Source organism: Solea senegalensis, linkage group LG12 (genome assembly GCF_019176455.1).
Source record: "Solea senegalensis isolate Sse05_10M linkage group LG12, IFAPA_SoseM_1, whole genome shotgun sequence".
Classification (NCBI taxonomy): Eukaryota; Metazoa; Chordata; class Actinopteri; order Pleuronectiformes; family Soleidae; genus Solea; species Solea senegalensis.
The window spans coordinates 19,010,036-19,019,876 of NC_058032.1; the positions used below are offsets into that span (position 1 = coordinate 19,010,036).

The 9,841-nt window shown below is 43.7% G+C and overlaps 1 protein-coding gene across 1 annotated transcript; it reads left to right on the forward strand.

The window, feature by feature from the left end:
* Positions 1 to 7,029: 7,029 nt before the first annotated feature.
* si:dkey-187a12.4 lies at positions 7,030 to 9,832 on the forward strand. Its single transcript, XM_044041041.1, has 7 exons — positions 7,030 to 7,161; positions 7,658 to 8,105; positions 8,214 to 8,234; positions 8,476 to 8,675; positions 8,891 to 9,050; positions 9,140 to 9,230; positions 9,360 to 9,832. The coding sequence occupies exons 2-7, from the start codon at positions 7,667 to 7,669 to the stop codon at positions 9,376 to 9,378; spliced, it is 930 nt and encodes a 309-aa protein (XP_043896976.1). The 5' UTR covers positions 7,030 to 7,161; positions 7,658 to 7,666; the 3' UTR covers positions 9,379 to 9,832.
* Positions 9,833 to 9,841: the final 9 nt, after the last annotated feature.

The window sequence follows — 9,841 nt, forward strand, 5'->3', positions numbered from 1 at the left end:
CACTGTGAGCCCATCAATGTCCTCTCCATGCGGCTCACAGAGCGTCTGCCAGTCTGTCACTTCAAAGCATCCCCGCAGTGTCTCATAGGCCTCATCAGACCATCTCCTCACGATCTTTGTGGTTACAGGCTGGCTCTTCACCACCGGCACATAACAGGGTTTGAGGTGAATCAGGTTGTGATCTGACCTGCCAAGTGGGGGGAGAGGAGAGGAGCTGTATGCCTCCTTAGCATTAGCATACAGCAAGTCAATGGTTCTCTCCTCTCTGGTGGGACAGCTCACATACTGTGTGAATGTGGGGAGTGTAGTGTCCATGGTGATATGATTAAAGTCACCCGAGATAGCAATGAATGCACTTGGGTGCTGAGTCTGTAGCTGGGCTATGGCAGAGTGAATAGAGTCATTTGCCGACGTCGGGTTTGCAGAGGGGGGGACATAAACAGCCACCATGATTACCTGTGAAAACTCCCTGGGCAGATAATAAGGTCGAAGTCCAACAGCACAAAGTTCCATGTTCGGGTCACAGATGATCTCCTTGATGGTGATGTGAGCGGGGTTGCACCATCGGTTGTTTACCAGCACAGCGACACCCCCACCTTTGCGCTTGCCGCTCTTGGCGCAGTCTCTGTCGGCCCGTACGGTGTGGAAGCCCGCGATGGAGACGTTGTCATCAGGAATATCCTGGTGCAGCCATGTCTCTGTAAAACACATTATGCTGCATTCCCGATACTCCTTCTGGCTCCGGGCTAGCGCTGTCAGCTCGTCCATCTTGTTGCCCAAGGACCTCACGTTCCCCATGATGAGAGAGGGGAGACACGTCTTAAATCTCCGCTTTTCTAACCTCCGCTGTCTCAACCCGTCGTTTTTCTTCTGTTTCAATCCTCCTCTGCGTCCCCGATGCGTTTTTCTCCGTAGCTCCGCTGGAACCTCTGCCGGTCTGTCCGCTGGGCCAGCCGGCTTCAGGTCGATCAGCTGTTCTCTGGAGTAAACAATCTGATCGGCTTGGACTCGTTGTGCTGCGATGCCGGTTTGTAGCAGTATCACAGCGAGCAAAAAGGCAATAATATTAACAACCAGCATAATTAAATAGAGGGTTTTAAATAAAATAAAATAGTTTAAAAGTAAAGAAGTTTAACAAGAGAAAAAAACGAATAAAATACGAAAGAATAGGAAAGTTACACGGAGCGACTGCAACAGGCTGCACGCGTGTTGACGCATGCGCACTTCACAATATTGTGCTCTTTGGAAATAAAAATAACTATAATTGTTTTTTACAGTAGATAAGTAACTTAAATAAATTAATGTTTCCATTTGTGACTAAAATAAAACTTTTAACTAAAGTTAAACTTTCTATAAACCGTGCCTGTATTCATTTGTGTACCGACCTGTGCTCTGAGAAAGTAAAGTTTGAAAAAGAGTAAATTCTTTAGGTGCAAGTCCTAAGGTGGCGTTGTTGGTGTAACTCCCTAGATCATCCTTTTGTTTATCGCCCCCACCACATTTACGCTCCAGTTATTGGTCTGGAGAGACTGGTTTTTATAGACACACTGAACCAAACACTTCACAAGTGTTGCAGTGAGGAGTTTTTGTTTTTAGCTGGTGATTTTAACTACACAGAGAACTCTGTCTTAGACAGGAACCACGGGGAACCTCACACTGCTTCAAAAAACGCCATCAGCAAAAGGATTGAAACCTTTGAGTTGTGTGACGTGTGGAGATGTTTCCACAGGAGCCAGCCTGGCTTCACTCTAGAGGCAACATGCTGTCTTTAGCAAGACTTGATAGGTTTTATTGTTACGAGCATCATTTTAATGTTTTTAAGAGCAGTGTGATCAGCCCTGTCGGGTTCTCCGATCACTCCCTGGTGCAGTGTGTGATTTTTAAAAAGAATGTGAAATGTAGAAGTGCGTACTGGCACTTTAACACCACACTGTTGACTGATAATGGTTTTAAAGAGTCACTCAGCTATTTTTGGTTTTATTTCAGACAGACTAAGTCCGAGTACAGTTCTCTGCAGCAGTGGTGGGACGTAGGAAAGGTTCAGATCAAACAGCTTTGATTGCAGTACACTCTCAGTGTCACTAGAAACATGACCAGGTCTATGAGAGATCTGGAGAGAGAAGTGGTGGAACTGCAAAACCAAGCAGACTCCACAAGAGATCGAGAACATATTGAAGTTCTCAAAGTCAAACGCTCAGCTCTGTCCGACCTGCTGGGTTTTCACGCCCATGGTGCTCTGGTTCGGTCACGCTTCCAGAACGTCGTGGAGATGGATGCTCCTTCTCATTTTTCTTTGGGTTGGAGCGGAAGAGTGGACAGAAGAGACTCATGCACTCGCTGAGGTCTGACAGTGGATTACTACTGCAGGAGGACGCAGACATTCGGCAGTGTGCTGTGGGTTTTTATCCCGAACTTTACACAGCAGGGCTTCAGGAGGAACCAGAAGTGGCGCTGTCATTCCTCGAAGGGCTGCCGCAAGTGACCGAGGACCACAGAGAGTCTCGAGGCACAACTCTCCACCCAGGAGCTACAGGAGGCGCTACAGACTCTGCAGAGCGGAAAGGCTCCCGGCATAGACGGTCTCCCTGCGGAGTTTTATAGAGCCTTCTGGACTGTCATGGGGGACGATCTTCTGTGTGTCCTGCAGGACAGTCTGAACAAGGGACGGCTGCCCCTGAGCTGCAGGAGGGCTGTCCTCATCCTCCTCCCAAAGAAAGATGACCTGCAGGAGCTTAAGAACTGGTGTCCTGTGTCTCTGCTGTGTACTGACTATAAACTGCTCTCTAAGGTGCTGGCCATGAGACTCAGGAAGGTGATGGACCAGGTCATTCATGTGGACCAGACCTACTGTGTGTCCGGCAGGTTGATATCTGACAACATTACTCTGATTCGGGACATTTTGGACCTCTCTAGTTAATTAGGCTCAGAGTTTGGTCTGATTTCGCTAGATCAAGAAAAAGCTTTTGACAGAGTTGAACACCATTACCTGTGGCAGACGCTGCAGGCTTTTGGCTTCAGCTCAGGTTTCATAGCTAAGATCAGGGTCCTGTACAGTGACATTGAGATTGTGCTGAAAGTCAATGGTAGATTAAGCGCTCCTTTTAAGGTTCAGAGAGATGTTAGACAGGGCTGCTCAGTGTCGGGCATGCTCTACTCTCTGGCCCTGGAGCCTTTTCTCCAGAAGCTGAGGTCTCGTATGTCCTTCAAAGGTCGAGTCCTCATCATTAACAACCTTGTGTCCTCCATGCTGTGGCACCGGCTGATGTGTCTGGACCCGCCAGAGAGGCTGCTGTCCAGGGTGCAGGCCGCTATGGTGGACTTCTTCTGGGACCGTCTGCACTGGGTCCCCCAGAGCGTCCTCTTTCTCCCCAAAGAGGAGGGGGGCCACGGACTTGTACCAGCAGGAGAGCAGCGTTCAGACTCCAGCACATCCGCTTTTTTTTAACTGGACCCTCGGACTTGGTCTGGAGGCCGGTGGCTCGCACCATACTGGAGCTGTGTGGTGGACCGGGTCTGGCAGACTCTCTGTTTTTAATGGATTTACGTGGACTTAACCTGGATAATTTCCCACCTTTTATAGAGGACTCTTCAAAGTGTGGGGACTCTTCTGTAAGGAAAGAGGGCGCTGCGACTCTCTTTTCTGGCTCCTAAAAGAACCAGTGACTCATGGGACGCATGACCGTCCCTACTCCGGAAACTGCGCAATGCCAGGGTCCTGACCCTGGGCCGTGTGGTTCAGGTGTGCGGACCTCACCTGGACAATGCTGCTGCTCTGGCCCAGTGTCTGGGGATCAGGTCAGTGAGTGGTCTCCTGCTGAAAGACTTGAAACAGCAGCTGACTGACTCCGAACTGACTCTTTTAACGAACTATTATGACGGCTCAGCTCAGCCTGATCCCACTGACTCTTTCCCCAACATGAACATCACTCCTGTTTTTGAATGTGACTCCGGATTTTATTTGAAAGTGAATGATTTTATTGATTATGGTTTGTGGAACATGACGGGAAGGCTCTGTATAAGCCACCGCTAGAAAGCTGGAGACCTACAGTGGAGGCTTCTCCATGGTGCGGTGTCTGTAAATGCTTTTATCTCTTGTTGTAAATCCAAATGTCACTGATTCATGACCTTTCTGTTCACTGAGAGAAACTGTCTTTCACTGTTTTTTACAGTGTGTTAGATTAAGACCTCGGTTTCACTTTCTATCTCCGTTTTTTTCTTTGTTTAATGAAATGTTTTCTCACTCTGTTTTTATTCTTGGTTACAAATATGACAGGAAAAAGGAAAATCACTGTCAGTTATTTAATCTTTTTTTTTTTTAAATCGGCCAATCAAAGATGGCCGTCTACATAACCAGGAGAAAGAGTGGAGAACAGTGTGGACGTGGATGCAAAACAGATGTTTGTGCAAATGTTGAAGACAAGACTGAAAACTGATTTTACTTTTTAATTGATTGACAAATAATTTGGTGGATTTTCTGCAAGTGTGGGGGGAGAAGGGAGTTTTATGTTCTGTGAAAGATGATGATTTAGTTTTCAGTCAAATCCTGAGTTGATTATTTTTATGTTTGTGAAATTTTGTCCTCTGTTTCTTTTCTCCTCCAGAGCCAAAAATGTAATGGATAAGATGCTCTGAGCAAATAAAGGAGACTTAAAAATTCTCTCTCTCGACACTATTAGAACAACTCTCAAATGTTAGTTCAGTTTAAAAGCAGCCTTCTACAACCTCAACAGTAAGAAGGAAGATGAATGGAGTCAATGCCAACATGATCATTGCAGGATTTTTTTATTTAAACTTTGCTTGAAAGCTACTTAATTTATTGCATTTCAAGATAATTATTAAATTAAAATGGTAAATGCAAACATTTAGTGTGTAAAAACAAACCTGTGAGGCAGGTTGTACATATCAGATTTACCAGATAGACATTGTGAGTGTTTAACTGTAATGGGTGTGGTTTGGACCCAATAGCAGCACAAAGACAGGCAGGTAACAAACTTTATTTACACATGTGCAGGACACAATGGCAGTTGGCAAAACAGTCCATCTTCTGGCTGCTGGCCTTTAACGGTCTCTGGTAGGGATTGGAGATTAGGTTCAGCCGAACCAAACCAGGACACTGGTGAGTAACGTCCATGAAACTCAGTTTCGTACTCACTCAGTGAAGGAATAATTGGAGTCACAGGACTGCAGGAAGCCACAGGAGACGAGAGTAACAATCACTCTGTAGAGCTGAATCAGGGGTAATCACCAGATAGCCAAGGGAGCAGACAGGCAATAGGCAGGGCCGGAACCTGGTGATCAGGCAAATAAACTGGTGAGTCTGGTGCAAGCACCAAGAACAATCTGGCAGTGAGTGAGTGTGGCGCTGGGGCTTAAATGCAGCCAGAGCAGAGCAGACAACACAGCTGAGTAAAGTTGGCTTGATGAGAGGGGTATAGCTGATTGGCAGATGCAGGCAGGTGCAGAGTGGTGAGGCAGAGATGAACTGTGACATACAGCTCTGATGGCATGGTTGTTCCATTTTTCCCGGTTATTATTAAAATCCCTCTGTAACACAAAATGCACAAAATGTCTCTTCCTCAGGTCACTTATCAGGTCCATCCAGAATTGAGACCTGAAAAGAGACATTTAACATTTTAAATCAAATGAATATCATTAAACAGCGAAGATTTGTGAGTCTGTAGAAAAATATTCCAAGGCCATTTTGAGATACACAGTGTTCACTAATAATAATGTGAAAATATAAATATGAGTAAAAACCTCACCTCTGTTTTCGGTATGTATGACTACTAACTTTCAATGCACTGGTTTGCCATAGAGGAGCCATACATGTGACTGGCAGCCCCAGAACATCTGTCAGTGTGTGTTGATCATTTTCAGTGCCACAGCCTGAGTAAAGACACATTGGTCAGTCAGTCATCATCTAACCGCTTTATCCTCCACCAGAGGGTCGCGGGGGGTGCTGTGCCAATCTCAGCTACCTCGGGCGATAGGCGGGGTACACCCTGGACAGTTCGCCAGTCCATCGCAGGGCCACACACAACTAGAGACAAACAACCATTCACTCTCACACTCACTCCTATGGTCAATTTAGAATGTCCAATTTACCTAATCCCCACATTGTATGTTTTTGGACTGTGGGAGGAAGCCGGAGAACCCGGGGAGAACATGCAAACTCCATGCAGAAAGGCTTTTTTGACACACAGATAGTTTTGAGCAATAACTCCAGGGTCACTGTTACTTGCTCCACACACTAACTACAGCAAAGAAAAAGATTGTTTTCGTTTTTTGCCGTTTCCGTGTAGATGTCTCAAATGGTTAAAATACTAAAAATGGATAAGTATCAGGCCTGTTGCTGAATAAAATAAATAAGTGTTTGAAAGTAAAAAATAATGTACACGCTTCAAGGATCTTTGTGGGCCTGAGTCAAGAAGGATCGAGGGGGCTGTACGTAGAATCAGACTATCTACCCGCCCCTAAAACACTGAACATCACATTTGTCATTCTTGCAACAGCTGAAACAAAAGTTGGTTCATCATTGGATAATATATTCTGTTGAATTAGCGTTGAATTGACATTAGCAGCTGAAAAACATAAATTAAATGTTAAAACGACGTTAGCCCATGGTTCTCCGAAAGTTAGACACAAACCAAAACTAACATTAGAAACACAGGAAACATTATGCAGAAGCCTAACGTTACCTAAATGTAGCATTTACATTGCAGAGTTCTGGAATGTGTGTATTTCAACCAGCTTTATTACAAATCAATACAATACAAATCGTTAGGGTAACGTTATAAATTGTTTACAATTTCAAGATTCACCTTTAGGTTCAAATTTAAGGTTAGGCTCTTTATCGTACTTTTTCAGACGATTGTATGAACCACAAACACTATATATGATATATTCATACCTCACTTTCTTTATTTGTATTTTGAGCTTTATGAAATGTGTAATTTGATAAATATGAAACTCAGTTGCTCAGTTCAAAGTTAAAATCCAACCGTTACACTTACACCCCCACACCACTAGAAGGAAGACTGCATTCCGGTGAGCGATTGTCCCGTTCTCACTTCCGCGTCGCTGCGTAGTTACGTGCACTGTTGCCTTTACACACACGGAACCGCAGTCTTTTGGGAAACACGTTTCTACACTGACTTTCTGGTAAGTTGTCGCTCGAGATAAATGGGCAGAAAGAAGACATTTATGACAATGAATCACACTTGAGCTCAATATATTTCGAAAAGAGCCCCCGTAGCCAAGTTTTAACTGTGATACAAGCCGTAATTCTTGCCTGCTCGGAAAGTGGTGATCTCCGTGAATGTTTTATCGCCGTCAGCCATTTCTGAATGTGAGATTGTTGTGATTCAGAAAACTTTATTGTTCTGCGAGGGTCGCACGTGAGTAAAGCATTTTGTTTTTCACACGGGAAGAGGCAGAGGAAAGATGACCGGGCTTCCATCGCCATTTTTTAACATGTGCATTTTTGAATACTAATTACAGCATTCGATTATTATTGATTGCAGCCTGATGTGTCCATAATAAATTATGAATTAGTTATATTGATACATTGATTACATTTGCCACACTTGTGGGTGTCTGCTCTGTTTTGTGTTATGTGGCTCTTTAGCTCTGATTTGATTTCTTACATATTTGACAGGTGTGTAGAATGAGTTCAAGGGAAGAACGGCAGGCCTACACAAAGCGATGGAAGAGGGTAAAACGAGAGTTTGCACAACTGGAACAGGCCGAGCAACAACAGGCACATCTACATCAAGAGCAGTTACAACAAGAACAGCCACAACCATCACAGCTACAACTGGCACGTGAGTGTGAAGAGGTGTCAGAGCTTGTAGCAATGCCAGCAGGTTCTGTGTGCAGCTCTGAGGAGGACAACGGCAGTGTTTATTCTGCCACAGACCTGGACATTTGTGATGTGCCCATGGACGGACTTGTACATCAGACAAGTGACTCCTGCAATGATGAACATAACATAAAGGGCTCACTCAAGTGCTTTTTACAACACTGGGCCTTAAAACATCAGATTCCACACTCTGCTTTTCATGACCTGGTTGTTGGGCTGAAAGCCATTGGACACCCAGGTCAAGGTACAATGGCTTTAAAGTTTTACATTTCCTGTTAAATATAATTACATGACAAGAAAGTTGAGAGTATTTCTTTTTTTTTTCCCAAACTGGGCTTTTCAAATTTCTCAGCCAATGAGATGGACATGAAGGGTAAGAAGACACACTTGATTTGTTTACATAATGTGAATTTACCTTTTTATACCCAAATTTGAGCCAGCTCACTGGGCTTGTCTGATGAGTCAGTGATTAATCAAGCAAAGGAAAGAGCTGTATTAACATTAAAGAAACATAGAAATGATTACCAGTTCTGTTCATTTAGGTGGTGGTCTTATACATTTGTTAAGCACTGTGTGTGTGTGTATATAGTAACACCATCAAAATTTCTCCATAGCCATGAGAACATACATAGACCGCATTGCACAGAGGGTGGACCAGATGCAGGACGGTGTGAATGAGCTGCTCACACGTGTTCGACCACAGTCCCCCCGCGCCACTGCAGAGGATGACATATTGCTGTCTCCTTGCAGAAGTGTCACTGAACTGGAGGAGTTGGACCAGAGTCTAAATCAGCAGGAGAGGAGGAACAAAATGGTAAAAACATTGTCATAAACTTTATTTATATTATATATCTTTATGATAATCATAATCTTGTCTTTAGACAATTCATAAGAAAGGAACATTACATTTCACAAATTCAATCTAGATATAACTGAACTGACTTGTCTTGCAAAATGGGATTGTACAAGCTCTCCACATTGTTCTACATTGCCCAATTATGTGTATTTCTATTTTGGATGTTTTTACAGCAACATTACCTCTCGACTCTAGGGGGACAGAGCGGAGGCATTGCCATTCGTCGTATGCTACGGCAAGTGGCTACTAATGATGTTCTGTCGCAATATAGCCTGAGGGGGAGAAAGTCGAAAAGGGCCTTCCAAGACCTTTCTATATATAGGATTATAACAGGTAAGTGTTATTTTGTTTTCCACATCATTGTTGGCTGTTGAGGTTTTAATTTGATTTGTAACTTCACTGCACTTTGACCTCTGCTTTAGGGGCCTGCCAAAAAAGCTTTCCTTTACTCACTGCAGCAGAAATAGAAGACCTGACTGGGCAAGCACTCAAGTTTGCCCCACACAGACAAAGGTAACAAATTGAAATGTTCCCGCTATTTGTCTGTGTTGGCGAATGTATGTTCATAATAATCAAATGAAGGGGAAATCTAGTAGTCACTTTTAGTGATTACAAACTTGTGTTTCTTGTTCAACTTTTTAGGCCATCTGTCAAAGATTGATGGAGTGGGCCTCTCTGGACAGCCACTGCACATTTTACATTCACCTTTTTTCCACACACCTACATAGTTTTTTTATATACACAAGTAAACTATTCTATTTCTACTTGGGCGATGGTGGATCAGTGAGAGAGCGAGTCGACTTGAAGGATGTGGATTTGATTCCCAGATCCACTAGTCTATATGCTGATGTGTCCGTGGACGAGACTTTTAACCTTATGTTGCTCCTGATAACTGTGCCGGCAGCATGTGAATGGTTATGAAAGGTGAGTGATAGAAAATGTGCTGCACATTGATATGCTGTATGAAAGTGTGAGTGAATGGGTGAATGGCAAAAACTGTAGTGTAAAGCAGCTTTAAGTGTTCATCTAGAAAAGTGCTATATAAATACAAACCATTTACCCTTTGTATATGTTGAATTAATTTTGTATATGTTGAATTAAAACTTTTTTATTGATTTTGCCTG

Bases quoted from the DNA above. Each gene is read 5' to 3' on its own strand.
- si:dkey-187a12.4 (XM_044041041.1), top strand. From the start codon at position 7,667: ATGAGTTCAAGGGAAGAACGGCAGGCCTACACAAAGCGATGGAAGAGG. The intron at 8,235-8,475 runs GTAAGAAGACAC...ATTTCTCCATAG, and splicing joins CAATGAGATGGACATGAAGG to CCATGAGAACATACATAGAC. The intron at 8,676-8,890 runs GTAAAAACATTG...ATGTTTTTACAG, and splicing joins AGGAGAGGAGGAACAAAATG to CAACATTACCTCTCGACTCT.